Below are 23,619 nucleotides of genomic sequence, written 5' to 3'. Positions count from 1 at the left end.
GGTAAGGAGAAAGCTCTGCAGGAGAGAGGTGAGGCAGTCACTATCAGCTAGAGATGGGGGAGGCAGTGTTAAGTGTGGTTTTATACTGAGCCTTGGAAGATGGATAGGATTTTGAAAGTAAACGGGATCACTGGGCAGAGAGGGTTCACAGTGAAGACAGGAGAGAATAGAAAATGTTTGGAGAATGGCAAGTAGATTGAGAACATATAGTCTGTGTGAGTGACAGTCGGGATAGGTAGCCTGGGGTCTGTCTCTGGATGATCTTAAATACCAGACTAAGGAGCTTGCATCTTACCTTGCAGCAATGTAGGAAGCCATTCCTGTGTTTTCATAGGGGGGACATGCCATGACCGGAGCTGAGGTTCAGGATGATGTGGCTGGTGGGTCTGGGTAGGAAGGACAATAAATGGGAGAGACTTTGAGCCAGGAGATGATAGGAGCTTATTAGATAGCCTAAGTGATGCGGGGCTGGATTAGGGTGCTGACCATAGGAATGCAAATGAAGAGATGATGCAATGGATACTGTGGGGGTAGAACCAATGCACTTATGTGTTGATTGGCTGGAGCAGATGAGGGAGAAGGATCATAAAAATGATTCTGAGCTCCATGAATAGAAATAGAATGATGGTTCTCTTAACAGGCAGGAAGGCAGGAGGAGGACGTTGGGTGGAAGATGAAGCCTTGGTGTCAGACATGTTGAGTTTGAGGGGACAGTGGAGCCTCCAGGGAGAGACATATGGAAGGCAGCCAAACTTTGGAATTGAGTGTGAAAGAATGGGAAGAGCTACAGGTTTTGGAATCATTCTCACAAAGGTGATAGTTAAAGCTTTGGGTGTATGTGAGATCTCAATTCAGAGGGCTTGGAGAGAAAAGAACTTAGGATGGAATGGCCATGAAGGGAGGTAGAGGCTGCAAAGGGGCTGAGAGTGAGTGTTCGGGTGGTGGCAGGAGACCAGGACAACATGTCATCATAGAAGTCAAGACGGTAAAGGGTTTCAAGGAGGAAGGGCAGGAGGTTAGCAGTGTCAGCCTGAAGAGATCATGAGGAGGACTGAGAAAAATCCACTGGGCTTGCAAATTAGGCAGCCCTGTGTAAAACATCAAAGGCATATTTTTAGTGTGTGTTGGTGACAGAAACCAGACTGTGGGGGATTGAGGATGAGTGGAGAAGGAGTGAAGACAGCAAGCCAAGTACTCTTTTGAGTGGTTTTGTGATAAGAGAGGAGAGAGTGGTAGCTAAAGAGGATAGTGAGAGATTGGGAACTTTTTTGTAAATATAAGAGTCATGAGAATGTTTGTATGTAGAAGAGGAGGGGAGTAGGTTGGACATGGGGGGAGGAAGGATGAGAAAAAGAAGAGAAAGAAAGAAGTTGATAGAATAAGGTCTCTAAGGAGGTAAGAAGGGATAGGCCTAGGAGCCCATGTAGGTAAATTAGGCTAAACCAGGAGGTAAGATACCTCTTCATGAAATTGGAATAAAGGATAGATAAAGATAGAGGGAAATATTGATGTCAAGCTTTGGGAGCTTGAATTGAAAACTCTTGTTTTTTTTTTTTTTTACATTTTGTTCTGAAAATAGGAGATGAGTTCAAGGCTCATTCAATCATTCAATTCGACATGAACTTCTAATAGGTGCTGCTTGCCAGTCTAGGCTTTGTGAAAATGGTGGCAAATAAAGATCCTTGCCCTTACGGCAGAGATGGATACTGAGCAAATAAGCACATATACATAGGATATGTCAGACATGTGATACGTGCCATTGAGATAAAGCAGTGAGAGGTAGGGGGTGGCTGGCTGCACTTTACATGGGATGATCAGGGCTGGGCAGTGATAGATGAGCCCCATGGAGCAACAAGTGCAGAGGCCCCGAGGCAGGAGTGTGCCTGGCATGGCTGGAGTAGAGTGATCAAAGGAGGCATAGCAGGACACAAGTTCAGAGAGGAAATGGGAATGGGGACAGCTTGCAGAGGGTCTTCGAGGTGATTGTAAGAGTGGTGGCTTTTACTCCATGTGGCATGAGAAGCCTTAGGAAGGATTTGGGCCCAGGAGTGACATCATCCGACTTGTTCTGAATTGACCAGGGTGGGCAGGACGGAAGGAGGGAGAGCAGTTAGGTGGTTGCTGCTATTGATCTGGGCAGTGGCCATGGAAAGGGGAGAAGTGCTCGGATTTTAGACATATTTTGGAGGTAGAGCCAACAAGATTACTGATAGATTATACATGGAATGAGAGAGAAAGAGAAAAGTCAGAGACAATGCTTAGGTTTGGGGCCTGAGCAACTAAAGAATGGAGTTGCTCTTTATTGAGATGGGTAACAAGAGCAGGTTTCAGGGGAACACTAGAAACATACTTTTTGGACACATTAAGTTTGAGATGACCATGAAACACCTGCAATGGTTGGATAAATTAGTTAGGAGTTTAAGGAGAAGAGGCTGGAACTTAGAGATATGGGAATTGTTGACATGTACATGCCAGATTAAGCATAGCACTGGGCAATGTCACCGAGGTGTTGAGGACAGGTAAGGAGAGGTCCCAAGGATGGAGTCCTGGAGCCTCGCACATTCTGAGGCTATAGACAGGAGGAGGGAACCAGCATAGGAACTGGCATGGAGCAGCTTGTGAAGGAGAGGAAAGGTAACATAGCTTGAGCTCTGGTGGCCAGGGCAGGGGCAATGTTGGCCACTCATGTGGCCCCTGTGGTGTGAAGATGGGTTAGAAGTCAACAAGGGGCAAGGAAAGGATAACATAGCAGGTCCTTCTAGTGCATCTGAGAAGGTTCATCTTAAGGACTTTTCTGGTGATGACCAGAAGCTGGGGGCCAGAGCAGAAAAGCACAAGGGGTTCCCCAGGAAAGAGGATCACTCAGATGGCTGTGGTAAGGAGCCAGGGCGTGAGAGAGGGTGACCCTTGGGCTCAGGCTGGGTGTGTTACCTGGGTCCAGGGAGAGGCAGGTGCCCAGGAAAAGACGGGTGGTTCAGGAACAGGCCTGCCGCCTACGGGAGCAGGTGACGGACGCGTGAAGTCTCCTGGTCCCACGATGGCACCTCTGCTTCCACCCTGGGGTTAGAAGAGAGGGAAACGCTGTGGTGCTGACCAGCAGGAGGTCCATCTGCCTTTTGGAGAAGCAGGACCTTGGATCCCCCTCTCTTCCTGTCTGACACCTTCCCCACCTCCCTCCAGTGTGTGCCCAGATACCAGAGTCAGAACACCAACTAATCTTTTCTCTTTGTTTTTGTTTTGTTTTGTCCTGTTTAATGCCCCGTCCCCTGCATTCTCTGTGTTTCCCATGTCCATCTGTTCCCTGTGCTGTTGGTGGGGTGCCTGCCTTGCCCCATATCCTCGCTTCCTGCCTGCCTCCCACTCCCTGCTGGCTCCCCTGGGGTGGGGGGCGGGCAGCGTACAACGCCAGGCTGCAGGGCATCGGACACAGTGGCAGCTTCCCACCCCCTCTTCTCCACCGGCTCCGATCTTCCTCCCTCTCTGGTGGGTGGCTCTCCTTCCCCCTTCTCCCTTTCCAGCTCTTTGGCCCACTTTTGAGCATCAGTTTCTTTTTCACTCCTTCTTCATGTGCTATTCCTTCCAAATCTTTCCCACCTTCTTCCTTCTCTCCGCTGTCTTTTCCTCTCCCTCTTCTGTTGTTCTCTGGTTTCCATCTGTTTCTCCTTCTCCTTCCCCATTTCTCACTATCCTCTCTTCTGTCTCCTCACTTACTTCTCCATCCCTCCTCTCTCCAGCCCTCTCTCCCTCCTCTCTGCATGAGCCAGAGCTCACTTCTGCATGAACATGGGCCTCACGCTAGCCTTGGCCTTGCCTGCTGGGAACAATGTCTGGAATAACTAGACTAACATTCAGGGTCCCCTGTGGAGATGCAGGCCTTTGCAATGAGGGTGCTCAGTGAGGGCTCTGGACAGTCCAGCACTCCGGCCACCCTAGCCAGACTGCCTGGGCTGCAGGGCTAGGTCTCGGCAGGAGCCAGGCTGAGCTTTGCATGGGGCCACCAGACACAACACAGAGCGGTGCCCCAGCCCCTGCTGCTCTGTCCACTCTTGAGCATGGCACACCCTGGGGACAGCATACCCCCTCTGGTCCCACTCCTAATCTCTGATCCCATGGCCAAGAGTCAGAAGCCCTGGGTTGGGGTCCTGACCCTGCCTGAGACCACCTCTGTGACCTTGGGCAAGTTTCTTAACTATTTAGAGCTCGATTTCCCAATCTGAGAAGTGGACAGATGATAGCCCTGTCCTGTTGTATATTTTGCACAGTGATTTGACATGCCCGGACCTTGTGGATGCTTCATCGGGGTCACGGTAGTTCATTTGAGAATGATGCCGTCCACTAACATCTACCCCTGGCCTCTGGGACACGCAGGCCCTTAGGCGTTGAGCCCTGGCCAAGGAATCACCTCTTCCTTCCTCTGCTCCTCTGACCCTGGAGGCTGGGTCAGGGAAGATGCCGTGCTCAGGCCTACCCCACACCATGCCCCTGAGCAGCTCCAGGAAAAGGCCTAGGGGCAATGGGAACTGTTGATTCCCAATGTCAGTATCTGGTGCCTCCATGACCCCTCCTTCTCCGAGTCCAGGGATGATCAGGAGATGGCTCTAGCAGACTGCTCCCTTCAACCGCCCCTCCCTCTCTTCTCCCTCTGCCCTTCTCTCAGCCCAGTGGTGGGGAGTGCAGTGTTCAGCCAGGCCTGGGTAGGGGCAGGTTCTGGGATGGTGGACCTGCCTTAAGGGGAGCTGGCATGGCTTGCCCTAGGGCTGCTAGTGTGATCACCATGTGGCTTTCTGGCACCCTGGCCCAGCAGGTGGCCTCCCGGATCCCCTCGCTTCCGGAGCCCCAGGCATGCTGTCGGACACCCAGCCCTGCCACCTGGAGCTGAGGAATCCAGTTTTTGGGAAATCGGAAGACTGGAAAGAAGAGCTGGGTCTGTGAGGGTGGCAGTGGCCAGTCTGGGGGGTGCAGAGGAGGCACATCATGAAGCCTGACACCAGGGTACTCGTCCACATGATCCAGGGGTGGTGGGGAGCAGTGCTTTGCCAAAGTACATGTATCAGTCTGTGTCAGGGCTACAGCTCCCAGAATTGCAGGGTGTGCGAGTGTGTGTGTGAGTGTGTGTGCGTGTGTGTGTCAGATGAAGGGGATTAATTGCCTCCAGTCTGACTCACGCTAGAGGAGCCTTGGAGTGAGCTGTTGTCCAGCACAGCACTGTCGTGGCAGCAGAGTGACGCCTCCCTGGGAAGGGGGCTGCTCTGGTGCCCTGCTCCTCAGGTCTGGGGGCCTGTGTGGAACCCTGGGGCTGGGGTAACTGCTCATCCTGGCAGGGCTGTGGGGAAGGCCTGATGCCCGTGTATGAAGCAGCCCTTAGAGAACACCCAGGGCTCCTTGAACATAGGGTGTTAGGGTCCTAAAGATACTTTGCTGTCATAAGTGTACCCCGGCCTTCTCAGCCTCCTGGGAGCTTCTCTTCCTTTCTTCCTCTGGCCACACAGTCTCCTGCTGGGGTAGGAGCTGGCCCTAGAGGTTCTGAGGGCGACCCAGTGGCCCCACTATGTACCCCCATCATCCCAGTGTCCTGCTGCCATTTCTGTTAGGCTGTGTGTGTGTGTGTGTGTGTACATGCAAGTGTGTGTGTGTGTGTACATGCAAGCATGCACATGTGTGTCTGTGCAAGGCACCTGCCTCTGCCGGGGTGCGTGTGGGAGACAGAGGCCCTGAGAGAGAGAATGGGGCCAAAGACTGAGAAAGTCCTGGGGTGGAGGGTGGTGGCGGGAGGGAAGGAGGTGGGGAGAGCAGGCCTATTTTTATTATCAGTCAGCCTCTGGGACGTGAGAGAGGGTGTTCTCTCCATGACACTGGTTGTCAGCTTGTGTCCAGACACCCCAGCTTGGCTAAGGAACAATGGGGCTCTCTTCTCTCCCCTCTGCCATGCCAGTCTCCCCTCCCATAGAGCAAGACAAGAGAGAGGGAACATGTCTCTCCAGGCACTCCAGGCGGATCTGGGCTTGCCAAGGGGGACAACAGTGGGACACTGTGTTCAAAGAATGTGAGTGGCCCTGACTGGCCATTGGTGCCATGGGGCCATTGGTGCTCTGCAGGGGGAGGGGCTGGCCCCGTGGGAGTGGAATGCAGGATCTTACCCCTTCCGCAGAGGGAGGCGCTGCCCTGCAACTCCTTAGCTCTTTGGAGGTCATTCCCTCCATTTCCCTGCCTCTGGTCAGAACATGCTCCCACGTGCCATTCTGGTGGTGATGGAGAGAGGATTGGGAAGGTGCAACTCACCCTCAGATGGCTGACTGCCTCATGCCAGGATCTCACATTCTCTATGGATGTCAGGCGCCCCCTGCACCCCAGGCTGCTGCAGGCATCTGTGGCCCCTGAACGTGGAGAAAGCTTTGGGAAGGTTGGGCAGAATGTTCTTTGTTTGTCCAGAAGATTCGGTGCCTCAAATGCAAACAGATCTATTTTTTAACAGCAAATGTCAGATCCCCAAGCAGGGAAACTGGCCATGCCTTGAAAAGGCAGAGGGATCTGCCAGAAAGAGCTGCTGGGGGCAGAGTAGCCCGGAACTGAGACCAGCCCTAATGCAGTTCTTTTAACCTTGGGGCTGAACTGAGTTCCAAACCCCAAGAGCGTTTCCCAAATGGGCTTCTTCTGTCACAATTATTGTTAGAAAATCAATGGCTATGTCTGTTTCTCTCTAATGTTTTTGCCAGGAATGAAACCAGTGGCAGTGTTGGTCCAAGCTGCCCAGGAGACCTGAGTGGGATGGGGGCTCCGGGGAGCTAAGGCCTGGGAGCCTGGGGTTGCTGCAGGGTTGCAGCAAGCTGCCCACCCTTCCCAAAACCACACCCTTCTTTCCTCCAGGTAGATGCTCCTGGCAGCCCCTGGCTGGGTCTAATGGGACTCCTATTTTTCTATTTTGCGAATAAGGGCTCTTCGAGGTGTGGGGCTTGTTTGCTTTAAATGGAACAGTTTGTAAGTGGCAGAGTGAGGTCAGAGTCTAGTTTACTGTCCCCATCCTGGGCGCTATTTTCTTAGCTGAGATGGGAGCAGGGCTGCCCCTGATTAATAAAGAGCCCAAAGCGGAGACTCAGGGCACCACTCGGTACCTTCTGCATTTAATGTGCAAATGCCAGTCCTGCTGCTCTCCCGACGCACCCCCCACCCCCGATTATGGGAGCCCCTGATTATGGGAGAGTATGAGGGTGTGTCTCAGAGTGGCTGTGCCTATGTGAGTGTGAGGGTGTGTCTGCCCGTAGGCTTGGCAGCCGGCAGCCTACTGTTCATGACAAGCAGGAAGACTTCCCAGGCGGCGCTGTTTATGGCAGCCTTTGTGGCTGTGCTAGACTGGGGGTGCTGGGGGGCGTGCCTGGGGACATGCAGTCCTCATTGTGGATGGCAGAAGATGTTTCTGTCTGAATGAGGGTGATTTCTGCTTGGCTGTACTGGCACATTCCTAGGGGCTGGCAGTGTGTGTGCAGTGTGTGTGCACACACGCTGACTCATGTGACCTGAGGCCTTTGTTAAGTCCTAGCGGTGGGGAAAGCAGGGCTGGGAATCTCTTCCCAGAAGATATTCAGGACCAGAAGTCCACGCTTCAGGCTGGGTCTTGGCCTCTGGGACCCAGGAAGTGAGTTTTCTAGGATTCTGGGAGCCAGCTCAGTGAGGCAATGGATTCCGTGCCTCAGCCCAGCTGTGGGAAGAGGGAGTGGGAAGGAAGGAGGGTGAGATTAACAGCATCCCCAGGCCTGTGGAATGGGATTGGGATGGGAAGTACAGAAAAGCAGATGGAGCACATGACTTCTCTCTGCCTGCTCTTCAGCTGGGAGGGACATGGTGGGATCCGCCACCATCTTTGGGGCAGTGAAAAGGGGGCGGGGAGCTAAGGGGCCAGTATAAGGGGAGTTGGTAAGAGGTTCAGCGGTACACCGGATGAAGTTGGGGAACCCCAGAGAAAGCAAAAATTATCCCAGAGGCCAATTGGGGCCGGGGACTTCGGGGACTTTGTAACAAGGCTTAGTCATGTCTTTGTTTCTCCTTGGGAGTACCATTTGCAAGATGATGCAATTTAGCCCTTTCCAAGAGTTCTTCCCCACAGGCTTGATGTTGCTGGTTGGTTGATGCAGTTGCCTTGGAGACTCTCTTTTCCCTCCACCTCCCCTCCCTTGTCTGGAAGCTCTGGCCCTCCGCCTCCAGGGGTTGGAAGTAGTTGACATCTGTTTCTTGTATCAGTCCTTTGTGTTCTTGGTCTCAGTCCTGTGGGGAGAGATTCCTGGTGAAGTCTGAGCCAATCTAAGCAGATCCCCTCTCCTGCAGAGAAAACCTGGGGTGTGAACAGAGTTGGGCCCAGAAGGGCTGAGGGGAAGACAATGGGGGATGACAGGCGAGCCCCAGCTTGGCCTCTGAGCTAGGAGGCACTGCCTTCTCTGACGGGATTAGGCAGGCCGATTGATCATTTCTTACACAAAAATGCTCATTGTCCTCTACACCCTGCTTTCCTCCCAGGGGTACAGGCTCGGGAGAAGCAGCCTGCAGAGCCCCCAGCCCCTCTGCGGAGGCGGGCGGCCAGTGATGGACAGTATGAGAACCAGTCTCCAGAAGCCACATCCCCTCGTAGCCCTGGGGTTCGCTCCCCTGTCCAGTGTGTCTCCCCGGAGCTGGCTCTTACTATCGCTCTCAATCCTGGAGGGCGGCCCAAAGAGGTGAGTCTTTAAGCTGCATCTTGGGGCCACAGAGGGTAGTGGTGCCCACTTTAAATCTCCAGAAACCTGATGGTCAACTTGGCACTGATGTATCAGTATACTCAGTGATTTGTCTCCCTATGTCCTCACCCAAACTCTCTTCTCTGACATGTGGAATCTGGGGCCCATTTCCTTCCTTAAATAGCTTTATGTTCCCACTTCTTGCATTAATATTGAGACTGAAGTTTCCTTTTTGATTCCTAGAGAGAGTGCCTTAATAAGGTGGTAAGAATCCTGGGGATGATATAGGTGAAGAGAATTTCGAAACTCCAAACTAGATCCTGGAGAGTGGCAAAATTATTTTTGAACCCTTTGCAGATATAAGGTTTTTCTCAGGACATTTAATTTTCATTCCAAAAGGTTTACATTTCTAAGACATTTCAGTAGTTGGAGGCAGTGAGTCTCAAACTTCATCATGAGTAACAACCAATGGGGAGTTTGTTAAAACTGTAGCTTCCCAAATCCACCTCCAGAGATTCTAGGGTAGTAGATCTGGATGGGACTCAGGCATCTGCATTCTAAATGAGTGCCCTGGAAGATTCAGATGTAGGTGGTCCACAGGCCACATTGAGCGAGCGAATGTAGTGGCCTATAAAAGCCAGGCTAATGAGTCATTCTGGATAGAATTGGCTTGTGGATATCTTTTCTCTCCTGCCTCTGGCAGGACATGTCTCCTGCCCTGAGCACCAGTGAGGAGCCAGGCTGACGAGGGATTTGGGGGCTGGTTAACTCACTGTCCTCATACCCCAGGTCATCTGAAAGGGAAACCTCTCCTTCTCATGGTTTCCCTCTTTTTCTCGCCTGTGTTCTCCCACAGCCCCATTTGCACAGCTACAAGGAGGCCTTCGAGGAGATGGAGGGAACCTCCCCGAGCAGCCCACCGCCCAGTGCGGGTAAGAATTCCCTGCGGAGCTCGTCTTCCCTGTGTCTCCTCCAGCCTCTCAGCTCAACCCTGCCTGTGGGAGTGCCCTAGGCCTGAGGGTTGGGGGTGACAGTGCCCCAGGTGGGGCCAGAACGTGCTGCTCCTCACCCCCATGGCCCCTTCTCTTCCATTGCTTGTGGCCATTGTCTTCTCTGTCGTTCACATTCACACATCTAAGGGTGCAGCCGCCCCAGTTTTAGGGTCCAGACTGAGTGACCATGGGACTCTGGGCTCCCACATTATGGAGTTTTCTTACTTGTTTTGAGTCTTTTTACCGTCCACACTCAAAAGACCCTACCATCTTAGCGTGACTCTTTGTGACTTGACTTTGACTTTGTTTCTGACCTCTATTTCTGCCTGCATCCAGACACCTCTTCCATTCCAGGCAACCTATTTAGCTTCTACCAGAGAGAGGGACCCAGGACCCTCAGGCTGACGGAGCCCCCAGCTCATCCATCCTTGGCCTCCAGGCAGAGGCATTTAGCCCCAGCCCCTATACACTTACTGGGGAGGCAGATCCCCAAAGGACACAGACACGTCCACCTAAAGCCAAGACCCAAATGAGCCAAGGCATGGGGCAGTGTTCCTTTTTATAGAAGAAGAGACATGAAGGGGAACTGGAGGCGGTGGTTGTGGGGAAGGAAGTGATGGATTAATACCAGGCCGTGAGGGACTCAGTGTACTCAGGAGAGGCCTGGGTCAGCACAAGAAGGAGACACTGGTGCTGTTCAGGGATCAGGTTGGCTGGGCCTGGCCCAAGCTATCCACTGGCCCTGGCGAGAGGAGGGAGAACTGGAGCTGGCTGTGCATTCCCCTGGGGGCTGACTGTCCTGTACTGGAGAGGAATGTGGCAATATACGTGGCCCCTGTGCCAGCAGAACTTGTGTTGGCTGCCATTTTGGGCATGAGGAGGTTGAAGCTGTGACTGATTGGCAGCCCCTGGAAGCTGGGGCTCTCCCTTGAGCAGTACTGTCCAATGGAAATATAATATGAGCACATTTATAATTTAAAATTCTCTAGTAGTCACATTAAAAAACATAACAGGAAACTGGTTAATTTTAATAACATTTTTGTTAAATCCAAAATATCCTTTCAATAGGCAAATAAGTCAATAAAAATATTGAGCTATTTTATAATTTCTTATAAAATGTAAGAAGAAACTGGTGAAATTCATTTTACTATGTTTTATTTAACCCCAGTCTAAAATATTAGCATTTCAACATATAATCAATGTAAAAAAGAACGGGATGTTTTATGTTCTTTTTTGTACTCAGTCTTTAAAACCCTGTGTGTGTTTCACACTTAGGGCATGTCTCTGTTCATACTAGTCACCCTGCAACGGCTCTGCAGCCATGTGTGGCTCGTGACTGCTGTGCTGGACAGGGTGAGCCTAGAGCAGGTTACGCGAGAGCCAGCTCTGCAGCCTCCTGTGACTGCGGGGAACCTCTCTCACTTTCCACGCTGACATCTGCTTCCATTCACTGTTAGCCCTAAATGGCCAGGGAAAGGACATCACCTTACCTTGGGTGGAAGCCACCTGGGCTGTGCTAGAACTGGGTTTTGCCTTCTTCTCTCCCTCCTCTTGGCCAGCCATGGGTACCTCGGCGAGAAGTCAGAGGTTCCATAGACACACAGGGTTAGGGAGAGAAGACAGAAGACAGAGAAACGTGTGGAATTTTTCTCTCAGGAAGCAAAAGGCTTGCCTGGCTTTAGCGTCGCCCACTCATCTGCCTCAGCAGAAGGGCCCAATTGCCCAGGAACTGGGGGAACGAGGAATTCAGGAGCTGGAGGTGAACAAGGGAGGAACCAAGAGAGAGCTCCTGCCCTGTCTGGTCCTCTTGTCCCCTTCACCTCCTCGCGGGCCCACCTGCGCCTCCGCTGCACCAGTTGGTTAAACATGCGCATACCTGTGGGCTGGGGTGCTTCGTGGTTATTCCATGAACGACCATCTCTGAGGCCAGGCATATTATTTCATAATTAATTAAATTCAACCACCATTGGTTTGAAAAACATTAATAAGTGATAAGTGTCTATGAGCAAGACACCATGACAGGGAAGAGGGGGTGTGGCGGTGGTAGAAACAGAATCTGTGTGTGTCTATATGTGTATGTGTGTGTGTGTGTGTGTGTGTGTGTCTGTGTAAAGACAGAGGGAGGCTAGGCAGAGACATGAGGCCTAGACCTATCCCATACCTGGAGGTGTATGTTTGTACCCATTTGTCCCCTATGCTGTGTTTGTCCTTTGGACATCCAAGGACAGAGTGAGGGTGAAGGGCAGGGGTGGGCCACTCATCCGGACCCCTGTGTTATCTTCCTGTTCCCACGTGCATGTGGGTGTTCACCTGCACAGATGAGTTATGTATGTTGCTTGCAGGGAAAGAGAGTGTATTTTTTTGTTGTTGTAAGATTCCTGTAGGTCTCACTGTCTTTTGGGGAAAGCAGCAGGGGCAGGGAGGGTCATGGAGCATTTGCTGCTGGTGGTTCCTGGGCATCTGAGGGCCACAGCTAATCTGTTGAGGCCATTCGGCAGGCAGAGTATCCTTGGGGCTGTGGTCTCTGCAGGCTCCCAATGTCGCTGATAGGAGACACAGAGTTCATTTTTTAACTTCTTCTCAGAGCTGTATCAGGAGACATGGCAGCTGCCACCCAGGTATCTCGTGACTGGGCATAACAGCCACCCTGCAGATCAGCTCTGAATCTGGCCAGGTTCTTGGCTAATGGGAAAAAGCCAGCAGCCCTTTCTGACCTTGTGTGTTACATGACACTTGTAACCCAGATGGGCGGCCTGGGAGGAGCCCAGGCTTTGCATAGGGAGTGGGTGCTCTTGGCCACAGACTGTAGGCTTCTCCTCCTTCCAGAACACTGAGGTTTGGGGGGACAGAGCCCCACATTGAGAAGTTCTCTCCTCCTGGGCTTTTCAAGGGACATGCTTGGCCGAGGTCTGGCCTGAGGTCTCAGGGTTGGCATGGCTCTGGCCCATTATTTCCTTCTGTCTCTGTCCTTTACAGGGTGTGCCATCCTGAGACCCAATTTTCTTCTGTTCTCTTCTGAATCCATCCAAGTGCATGTTTTAAATGGACTCTGTGTGTGTGTGTGTGTGTGTGTTGGGTGGGGATAGGAAGATGGATGAGAGAGTATTATGGAGAAGGTCTGAGACAGCTGCAAAAGCCTGCGTGTGTGTTATAAGCCATTACAAAGTAAAGGGACTGCAGCGAGAAGCTAAGGGCCTAGGGGTGGAAATGATTCTCTCAAGGCTGGGGCCAGAGCCAGGACAAGGTTGCCATTTCCTGACACTTTCCCTTTATCCTTTAAACTGCTCAAACGTGGAGAAATGCAGAGGCAGAAAAGGGCAGTGGAGCCAAAGCGCTGGGCTTCAGGGTGGTTCCTCGGCACCGTCTCCATCCCTCCAGCCCTCACTCAGCATGCCTTCACGTGCCTGGCGTGTCTGCCCTCCTGCCCAGCTCTCACTCGCTGTGTCTCCCCCCTTCTTCCTGGCACAGTGCGGTCCCCCCCAGGTCTGGCCAAGACACCCCTGTCTGCTCTGGGCCTGAAACCCCACAACCCAGCGGACATCCTGTTGCACCCCACAGGAGGTGAGTTGGGAAGAGGGAAGATGGGGAGGGGAGCCAGGGGGAGGAGGACTCCTGTGGTTCTGGATAGAAACCTGGGTCTCAGAATCTGGTCAGCAGCCAGCTTTGTGCCCACGCTGAGGTCAGGCCTGGGTTGGGGCTCTCTGTGTAGGGGTTGGGGGGTGACAGATTTCCTTGCAGCCTTTCTGCCTGTTGACTTGTGGAGTCTGCACAACTCCCAGCCTCCTCTGGCTTGGGGCTTTGGAGGCCTGGTCTCAGTTTCCTTGGTGTTGTTGAGATCTCAGCTGGAAGCCACACATTCTAGGTGTTCAGGCCCTCGGGTACATGTGCATGGGCACACATACATGCACACATGGGTATACACACATGTGCACACACACACAGAGTCAGAGAAGCATGCCCCTGCCGCTCTGTGCCAGGGCCTCTGCTGGCAGCCCAGCTGGCTCTGCTCTGAGCATCCACGAGGCATCACAGGCATTCACCTGGCATTCAGGTGAATTCACCTGGCATCCACGAGGCATCACTTGGCATTCAGAGTGGTCTCTAGGTCTGCTTCTTCAGGCCCACAGAACCCTACCAGGGAAATCCATGACTAGCAGTGGCCATCATTGCCTGCCATCTCCTCGACCCCCTTGCCCTCAGCCCAGGTCTTCTCCTGACTGTCAAAGGACCTGCCACCTCGGGCTTCTGAATCTCCCTGGCTTGTGCTCATCCCCCATCCCCACTCCCGATGCTGGTTGCATCTTACCCTGCTGCTGAGGAGAGCAGCCCAAGCTCTGAGGAAGGAAGGAGGATGGCTGCCCGGCCTCCCTGGGGTGAAACAGCCTGTCCTGTTGGCATGGTAGAGGGCAGGGCCCTGGGCCTGTCTGGGAGAAGGTGCTCCTCTGAGCAGACACCACCCCAGGTTCACACCTCCTACCTCCTCCTCCCATTTCCCAGCTCCTCTCCTTCCTATGGTGGAGGGAGACAGGGCTCCCTGGGCCCTTGGTGGCCATGTGGGGCCACTAAACTCAGAAAGCTGCTCCCTGGGCTCTGGTTTTAGGGCTGGGTGGGGTCTATTGGGGTCAACTTTACTTTTTTCCTTAGTTACCGGAAGACGGATCCAGCCAGGTAGGTGGGCAGTGGCATGCATTTGTGACCCATGAAGCCACGCAGCTGGGCATAGCCTCCCACTCAGAGTGTCGGCATGGCCAGGGACACTGAGCCACGGGGGGTCAGTAGAAGGGGGCTGGGGGCTGCCTCTCACCAGCCAGCACACTCCTGCTTGACACTCGGCCCACAGAGCCCTGGGCACAGGCGCTGTGAGGGGCTCAGGCTCCTGACAGCCAGGGACTCAACTATGCCCCGGAGCCTTGGGGTCCTGTGCAGGGTGGGCCTCGGCCTTCCCCTTGGAGCCCTTCTGTGGACAGCGCAAATCGGCCCTGGCCTCACCCCAGCTTTCCCACCTCCCTTTTCTCCACAGAATCTCCACAGATTCTCTTTCTCAAGAAATAATCCCTGTTAATCTCTTTCTCTCTTTTTCCTTTTTTGCTCTTCCTCATCTTCACCACCTGCCCTTCTTTCCTGCCTCTCCTTCCTCCCACCTCTCTTCTCGTCTTCCCTCAGAGGAAGATGAGGGGAAGGTGGTGGTCAGGCTGTCAGAAGGTAAGTGGCATTTGCTGTGGCTTCCTGCTCTCTGGGTCTGGAAATGGCTTTTCACGCAGGGCTTGAAGAGGCTGGCTGGAGGCAGCTCTCTTTCCTCACTGCGACTCAGGTGACCAGGCACATGGCCTTCCTGCCCCCAACGCTTGGTGATGAGATACCACCCTGGACACCTCCTGAGTCCTGATGGGGGAGCTTGTAGCTGCCGGGCACAAGCTCAGGCACAGCCAGTGTCTGGGGGCTCCTGCAGTGCCACCTTGTTGACCAAAACGCTCCTCTTGCACCTTCCTCTCCCAACGCCATTTGCACCAGCCTGCCTGGTGTGCAGCCGCTCACAGAGGTAGACAGGGAGGGACTCAGATCCCCTTTCCTGGGCCGTGCTCCACAGGCATTTCTCAGAGAAGAGATTCTCCACCTTGGCACCACTGAAGTTTTGGCCTGAATGATGCCTTTTTTTTTTTTTTGAGATGGAGTTTTGCTCTTGTTGCCCAGGCTGGAGCGCAGTGGCATGATCTCGGCTCACTGCAACCTCTACCTCCTGGGTTCAAGCAATTCTCCTGCCTCAGCCCCCTGAGTAGCTAGGATTACAGGCGTGCACCACCATGCCCAGCATTTTTTTTTTTTTTGTATTTTTAGTAGAGATGGGGTTTCACCATGTTGGCCAGGCTGGTCTTGAACTCCTGACCTCAGGCGATCCACCCACCTTGGCCTCCCAAAGTGCTGGGATTACAGGTGTGAGCCACTGTGCCTGGCCCTGAATGACTCTTTGTTGTGGGTGCTGCCCCGTGCACTGTAGGAGGATTAGCAGTGTCCCTGGATTCTACCTGCTAGATGCCAGTAGCTCTCACTCAGTCATGACAATCGAAAATGTCTCCAACATTGCCAGTGTCCCCTGGGGGGATAATTCTCCTGGCTCAGAGCCCCCATCTTAGAGCCACGATTTTCCCTCTGGAAGCCCTGCCTGGTTTCCTATCAATACAGAAAGTACCAAGTCTTTCGGGGATCTCAGACAACTTTGGGTATTTCAGGAAATCTATGGACTCACCGTGTATGCAATAATGCATTGGGATTCCCATGTACGTAATTCTGAAAAGCAGTTTCAAGGGGTTGGCATGTCTGTGGGTCCCAGATGAACCCCTGATTTAGATGAGCCCTGCACTGGGCACCAGGGAAGCAGAGAGGAGGCATAATCAGGTGGGAGGCCTTGGACACACTAGGAGCAGAACTCGAGTGAGGACTCAAACCAGCAGGTAAAACAAAGTGGGTGCCAGCCTGGGCGGGAGGCCAGCGTGTGGTTCTGGACACTGGCATCCCCCTCTCTACCAGGAAGATGGGGCAAGGTGGGTGCTGTGATCACTTCCAGTTCTGTTGGGTTAGGTGTTCTGACTTCCCACCTGGGCCCTGGGCCAGTTGGCTGGTTTTCTCAGGCCTATTTCCCATTTTCCTTTGTACACACCACCTTGATTTTCCACCCCCTAAGCGGGGATGGCCTGTGCTCCTCTAAATCTGCTGTCACCCAGGTAGGATGGTTGGAGTTTCCCAGAAGACTTTGCCCTCTCCTAACCAGCTGGGGTTTGGGCAACAGCATCAGGCTGGGCAACAGCATCAGGCTGCTCGGGGGCTGCACAACAGGGCAGCTTCCAGAGACAGAACAGGTGGGCCACAGCATGCTTCCCTCTGCTGGGAACGGCCCCTCCTTGCTCCCCTGCAGCCTCATGCCTGGGGAAAGGGCTTTCTCCCAAGCTGGAGGCTGACTGCTGGTCCTGGCAGGGCAGGAGCTGGGAGAGAGAGCCTAGAATTAGCTGGAGCTCAGAGCCAACCTTTCTGTGCTTCAGACGCTGGACCACGCTATAGGCTCTCAGCTCTCCTCGCAGCTGGTTGACTTTAACAGACCCGTAGTATCTCAAACACTCTCCAGTGGGAAGGGCCATGGGGTGGATTATCCAGCAGGCTGGCAGAGCCTGGTGATTGTGTCTCTCACTTTGGGGTGACTTCAGGGGCGTGGGCCTCGACAGGACTGAACTATCTGCCAATTGCACCTGCTGAATGACTGTCCTCTTACAGGGCCCCAAGTGCTCTGGCCAGAGCCACACAGTTTGGAGGGGAAGGTTCTTAGGGGTTAGCTCAGCCACACCCATTGTTGTCACAGATATGCAGCTGACATCAGCACTGTGGGTGGTGTTGGGGGATCTGCCCAAGGTCACAGTTAGGAGGTAACGGAGCCAGACTGGAGTTATTGGTCTCCTGTCTCTTCCTCAAGTGGCCATTTCAAAGTCCTTCTCCTGCCTGCAGGCACTGTGCCCTGGGATTCCAGCGTGGGAGTTGGAATTGCTGCCCGTGGCCTGGGGAGTGGAGCAGGGAAAGGGCAGGGAGCAAAGCTGTGGGCAGCCAGTTCCTTATTTCCTGACTCATGTGCCACCGCCCGGGTCAGACTAAAGCTCATTCTTTGCTGACCCTCTGAGGCTCTGCTTGATTTCCCTGCTGATACTTTGATGGGAAATTCAGAAAAAAATGCCCGTGAGGCAAAAATGGCCAGAGGCAAGATTATTCGGCTTGGGGAAAAGAAGAATTTGAGGGATGTCGGCTATGTCCCGGACGCTGTGCAAAACACTTTACATTCATTCATTCTTTCATGTCTTGATTCATTTATTCATAATACTTTGTGCACTGACTGTGTGCCAGGCTTTGGGAATATAAGGATGTGTAAGGCAGCTGGTGAGGAGAGTGATGCCAACAGACATTTCAATATTAGGCAAAAGTGCTGAGCTGAGGTAGGAATAGGATGTCATGGGGGCTGGGAGGAGGGGGCATGTGGCTCAATCTAAAAGGTTTGGAATTCTAACTTTTGAGCTTCCAGATCTGGGACCTGGGGGTTTCCATATTCCCTTCTTTCTCTCCCACCCACATGTCTTGATTTTACTTAGGGTGGGTGTGCCCCTTCTCTCCAAGCAAAGAGCCTCTTTGGGGAGACAGAAAATGCACTTCAGGGTGTGGACGAGGAGCTGACAGTGCCAGACTGGAGGAGCCCAAGTCACCCTGTGCTGCAGCTGCTCTCTGCCGCCAGCAGCCACTTGGCAGGGTTTGGGCTCCTGGAATGTTCTACATGAAGCACCCTCCCTGTCCCCACCTCTCCTGCCCTGCCCAACTCCCTGTAGCCTCTGATGCAGCTGCTTCAGGATTGGAGGGAAGGAGGAAAACAGCAGGAGAGGTGGTGTGAGTGAGGAGTGGAGGAAGGCAGGGATGGGTGGCTAGGAGCAGCGGGGGCAGCAGCAGGGCTGGTTCTGAACACTGGGCCTAGGATTGGCAAGAAAGAATTAGGAGGAACTTTGTTTCCTGCCTCTTCTCACCTGATCCTAGCTGGGCAGGTGGGTATCCTCATTCCTACTTTGCAGATGAGGAAACTGAGTCCCAGAAAGTCTCTAGTAAGTGCATGGGTGGTGGGTGAGGGGAGAGCTTGCAAGTAGAAGTATATTGTCCTGGGGTGGGAGAGAGAGAAAGAGCCAGGGAATAGACAGAAAAAGGAAGCATTTTCAATATGGAAATCTGCATCTGAAAACTAATGTTTAGCCCTGAAGATGGGTTTTAAACAGTTCTGGAGATGAACTCAGGAAATCAAACTTCTCAAAGGTCCTTCCTGCTCGGGGTTCATGAGGAGTAGAGATTGTATGGAAGGGCTTCGTTCATCTCCACCCCATGATCTGGGACTGGAAGGGCAGGTAGTGGTGGCAGTGGGAGGGCAGACCAGGTGACCAAGGAAGAGGATGCACTGGGAAGGAGAAAGGAGATGGGGGCCCGGTGAGGGCAGGGCCAGGTGGGGCTGGGTCTGAGTGGCCTTGACTAGGTTGGCCACCCAATGCACAAGGGCTGTTTCCGACATTGTGGTCAGAATGGATGCTGCTGCTTCTCCCTGGGCGAGCCATCTTGTTCCCCAACTTCAGACTCCCAGTGTCTTGAGAACTCCTTTGGTGTTCTGCAGTTTAGGAGCTGAAGGGGCCAATGGGACTGTTGCCTTAAGAACTTGGCCATCCTATCAAGCCATCTCAGGGTTTCTAATACACTGTCCCATGGGCCCTCCATGCAATCTTACCCTCAGACTCCCAGGCTGCAGCTCAGGTGCCTGTGTTTAGGCCAGAAGCAGTCAGTAGACCCAGCCTTGTCTAATGGTAAGTAAGCACAGGCAAGCCACAGGCTTGGCTGTGTCCTGACTACAGGACGGGGTGGTGCAGCCCACTTTATCTCAGTTTTACTGTTGCTAGAAGGGGTACCTGTACTCCTTTAAAGGGGTGGGGCGTAGGACAATGTGAATTGCTTACCTAATGTGTGTGTCAGGGGCCTGGTGGGAAACCGATGGTTCATTCCAATGGAGCAACCTAGGACAGTTGATGGACTCTTAAAAGGTCTGGGCAGAGCAGTGAGGGATGGTAAAGCACCCCAAGTGCTCCCTATCAGGAGCAGGGAGCCATCCTCCCAGGCCTTAAGGAACCAGGAGGGAGCTGGAGGGCAGGGCTGCTGACTGGAGTGTGGCTAGAGGGAGGTGGGTAGGGGATGTAGCCACTGGCACCTTGCCCTTCTCTCTTCCTCCCTCTCATACCCTGCCAGTCCCTCCTTACTAGCCAAAGGCCAAAGCTATCCTGAGCCAGAGACTAAGGGGGTCTGGATGACATAATAAATAAAAGTCAGCCTCCAGGGATGCAGATCAGGGTAGAGAGTGGATCAGGAGTGATGTCAGTGAATTGGAGAAAAGCACAGACCTTCACAGTGTCATTCACATAGGTTTCAACCTGAACTTCAGGGAATGAGAAAAATGGATGTGTGCCTCTGAGGTCTTACTATGTGTCTCTGGATGGGGCTGGAGGGTAAGGATCATGCTTATGTGAGTTTGTGGAGCACGTGCAAATTGAGGGCCTGCTGTGTGCCAGGTGCTGTGTGAGGGCTAGGCACACAGATCAGCTAGGCAGGCTCTGGGAGCCCACGGGCAGCCAAAGAGTGGCTTTCTCTCCCTGGCTGGGAGAGAAGGGGTGCCAAGAGCCGTGGGGACCTGGGCGAAGCCATGATGAGTGCCTGGAAGGGTCTGGGAAGAGTTTTCAGAGAGTGACCTAGGGTGGCAAGAGACGGGAGGGGAGAGTGGACTCTGATCTTGGGTGTCATTTGCATGGCTGTGGGTGAGACTCCCTCTGATGGTCTCTTCTCCCAAGCTGGGTTACCAGTTGCCCAAGACTAAAGACACTCACTGAAACTATTGGCTTCCCGACTTGCAGAGGGTTGTATGTGCAGCGGGTAAGGGCAGGTCAGGGCCAGATTGCCTGGGTTCCTTGGCTGACTCTGCCCCTTGCCAGCTGTGACCTGGGCAAGGTACTTACATCCCCCAAATCCTACTTTTCCTGTATAATTGTTTGCTCTTTTTATCACTAGGAATAGCCCTATGGAGTTGGCTCTTCTCTGCCTGATGGGCTGAAGTGCTGGATAGAGCCAGCTCTGGGTGTCCTGTGAGCCTATGGGCCCTGTCTAGGTCACCCAGAGGCAGCTTGTGAGTCTGGAGACTCTGGTGCTAGTGTTCACTGCCACTAATTATCCATGTGTCCTAGGCACATGGCTTCACCTCTCTGGGCTGAGGAGATAGGTTAGATCAGGGGTCAGCACACTGTGGCAGCTGGTCAGATCCTGTCCACTGACTATTTCGGTAAAGAAAGTTTGATTGCAACCCAGCCATGCCCATACGCTGTCCTATTGTCTATGTAAGCTCTCACACCACAACAGCAGAGTTGTATAGTTGCAACAGTGACAGCCTGACCCAACAGCCTAAGATATTTACTATTAAGTCTTTACAAAAAAGTGTACTGGCCCTGGTTAGGGGATCTCTGCATTGTTTTCTGGAGGACACCTGGGGGAGGGGGCTCTTCTCCAACTCTGACCATTGCAGTCTTGGCCAGCAGGGGCTGCAGGGGCCTGGCCTCCTGAGGGATGCACAGACTCTGGTTCTTCAGTTTCTCAGGCTGATTTCAGTGGATGCCTTAGTTGTGGGCAGTATGGCTCTGTACTCAGGCCAGGTTCCTTCTGGGTAAGACAGGGACAGGGTGGGATTTGGAGGTGGTGGGAATGACATTCCTCCCGGATCATGGCCCGGGGTAAACAAGAGCGTTCTGTTGCTTCTTCCTCTTTCAAACGGAGTTCGTTTAGGAGCTGGCCTCAGAGGCTGTAGAGGAGTTGGGCAGGTGCTGATCTGGGAGTCGGGCCATCTGGGACCTAGCCATTTCCCTTGCCGGGCCTCAGCATCCATCCTTATCGGTAAAATGGCCTTTTCTAGCATGTGTCCCCCACCGCCTCTTAGGCTGTTTTGAACACCAGGTAGTGCCGCGTATAATGAGGTCCTCTGTAAACTGCTCAGTGCTACAGGAATGCCAGAGGTGGGTGATGGAATGTTGAGTTCTGCCTGGGAATGGGGTTCCCTGATGCCAGTCTCTAGAGGAATGCTGAGTGTGTCAGGCAGAGGGGGGTGGGTGTGTCTTGGCATCGAAGGGGCTGGTGAGTCTACAGCAGCCCCACAGGGCAAGACTCACCAGTGCAGGCCTGTTGCTGGGTGGCCAAGGCTGTTTCTGGATTCTGGGCAGGGGGTGGAGCTCACATGAATTCTGGCACTGTTCTGGGATACAGGCAAGGCAGGGATGGACCTGTGGGCCTGCTGTAGGGCCCCAGACTCTAGTGGCACCAGGAGAACCTGGAAGGGCCTGGGTGCTGAGCAAGGTCATTGAAGAAAGAGAGCAGCCAAAGGGGGTGCCAGCTGTGGACAGCCTCTTAGTCCTTGGAGGGAAGAGTCTCTGATGGCCATGTTCTGTGGCGGGGCCTGGGATCCATTTCAGGGCCCCCTCCTCTGAGCAAGGCCCTGGTGAAAGGTCACTGCAGGGCAGGGTGGGTCTGGGCAGGCAGGACCCCTTCCTGTCCTTTGGGGGCTATTCCAATGTTCCCAGGCAGGAGTCCAGGAGGCTGTGTTCCAGGGGAGGTTGGGTGGGACCTGCACTGCACCCCTGTGGATCTGTGCTCAGCGTCTCTGTCCCCTTGCCCCTTCCAGAGCCCCGGAGCTATGTGGAGTCTGTGGCACGGACAGCGGTGGCTGGGCCCCGAGCTCAGGACTCTGAGCCCAAGAGCTTTAGCGCTCCAGCCACCCAGGCCTATGGCCACGAGATACCCCTGAGGAACGGGACCCTGGGTGGCTCCTTTGTCTCCCCCAGCCCCCTCTCCACCAGCAGCCCCATCCTCAGCGCTGACAGGTAAGCCGGGAAGGGGCAGTGGGAGGGGGATGAGAATCCGGGCCTGGGACTGGGACGGGATGGGTGAGGCCTCCTAGATCTGTTGCCTATGGCGTGGACAGGCAGAAATCATACCCAGATGGCGGCACCTTGCAAACCACTTCATCAAGGTGCATTGAGGGCACATGTCCTGTGTGCTGAATCCTGTGGGGAGCCCAGTGACCTATAATTCCCAGGCCGCATTCAATTCCACCCATCCAAAACTGTGCTGGAAGGAGTGAAGGGTAGGTACCATGGTGAATGCGGCAAAGTCCTTCCCCAAGTTGAAAATCTACCAACAGTAATGACTTACGTAGTGGGCTTATCCTAGGTACCAGGCACTTTGCTAAGTGCTTAATGCAGTTATTTAATCCTCGCAGCAATCCTAGGAGGTGAGCACTATTATTGTTCCCACTTTTCAGAAGAGGAAACTGAGGCATAAAGGTGCAGTAGCTTATTCCAGGTCCCACAGCTAAGCAGTGGCAGAAATTGGATTCAGGTGGAAGCGTGTGGTTCCAGAGCCCACATCTCTGTCCTCTGCCCCAGACCTGCGTCATGGTGCCCTCCCTGCACAGGATGAGAGTCAGATGGGCCCAGAGCCCACACATGAGTGAAGGGCTTGGAGCTCAGAACAAGGAGCCATTATTTCTGGCTAGGGATGCAGGGAGGATTTCTGAGGGCTAGAGGCATTTGTGAAGGGTGTAGAGGAACTAGCAGGATGTTGAAAGATGAAGAAAGAGAGACAGGGCATTCCAGAAGGACAGCCCAGCAGGGACAGAGGACTGGGCTGTGGCCATGTTGGGAGTGTGAGGCTGAGGGCATGTGGCCTGCCATTAGGGGGTGCCTGGGTGGATGGATGGCTGGCATCCATATTTCTGAGTGCATCATACAGAGATGAAAGCCCAGAGGTGGGTGGACAGTCCCTGCTGACAGGCTCAGTGGAGGGGTGCTGCAAGGAGCTGCTTGACTGGGGTAGCGGGGGTAAAGGGGGTGAAGGTGGAGGGGACCAAGAGATGGGATGACTGCATAGGAAAGGAGGGTTGCGATCAGCTCAAGCAAGGCATCGAGTGCCAGGCAAAGGAGGAGGACCTAGGAGGTGTCGCCCCCAGGAGGGGAGACTCTGCCCTGACCATCCCTTCTTTGCCGTGCCCACTGCCCTCCTAGCCTGGGATGTCACAGAGCCTGCAAATTCCCCTGCCAGGCCCAGTGGGTCCAGTTTGCTGCACAGTCTACACTGGCTCAATGCTGAGCCTCCCCTGCAAATGGGGGCACCATGGGAGGACTAGGGGAGCAGATGAGCAGAGGCAACTGTCTTCTGGATTCTAAGCCAAGCATTCCCCCTCCCCAGCCTCTTAACAGGCAGCAGGCTGTGTTGCTCAGGAGGCCTGACTCTGGCCGAGGGTTGCATTTCCTATTTTAAAGGAAAGGGGATTTTCCTAAGTT

At 53.6% G+C, this 23,619-nt stretch overlaps 1 protein-coding gene across 20 annotated transcripts in view; it reads left to right on the top strand.

Annotated features, from left to right (window-relative positions):
* TNS1 (tensin 1) overlaps window positions 1-23,619 on the top strand; it is a 208,038-nt gene that overhangs the window by 166,649 nt on the left and 17,770 nt on the right. For 10 of the 20 annotated variants that reach the window (XM_063713033.1, XM_054549819.2, XM_063713032.1 and 7 more), the window contains 5 exons: window positions 8,506-8,702; window positions 9,559-9,634; window positions 13,163-13,255; window positions 14,858-14,896; window positions 21,960-22,158. In XM_063713033.1, coding sequence (XP_063569103.1) covers window positions 8,506-8,702; window positions 9,559-9,634; window positions 13,163-13,255; window positions 14,858-14,896; window positions 21,960-22,158 — 604 coding nt within the window. Of the gene's footprint in view, window positions 1-8,505; window positions 8,703-9,558; window positions 9,635-13,162; window positions 13,256-14,338; window positions 14,363-14,857; window positions 14,897-21,959; window positions 22,159-23,619 lie in introns of all 20 variants that reach the window. The other 10 variants (XM_063713036.1, XM_063713035.1, XM_024243113.3 and 7 more) reach the window with 2 other exon arrangements.

Source organism: Pongo abelii, chromosome 11, assembly GCF_028885655.2.
Source record: "Pongo abelii isolate AG06213 chromosome 11, NHGRI_mPonAbe1-v2.0_pri, whole genome shotgun sequence".
In the NCBI taxonomy this organism is placed as follows: Eukaryota; Metazoa; Chordata; class Mammalia; order Primates; family Hominidae; genus Pongo; species Pongo abelii.
The sequence above is the reverse complement of the archived record's forward strand: the minus strand, read 5'-3'. Positions and strand labels throughout refer to the sequence as shown.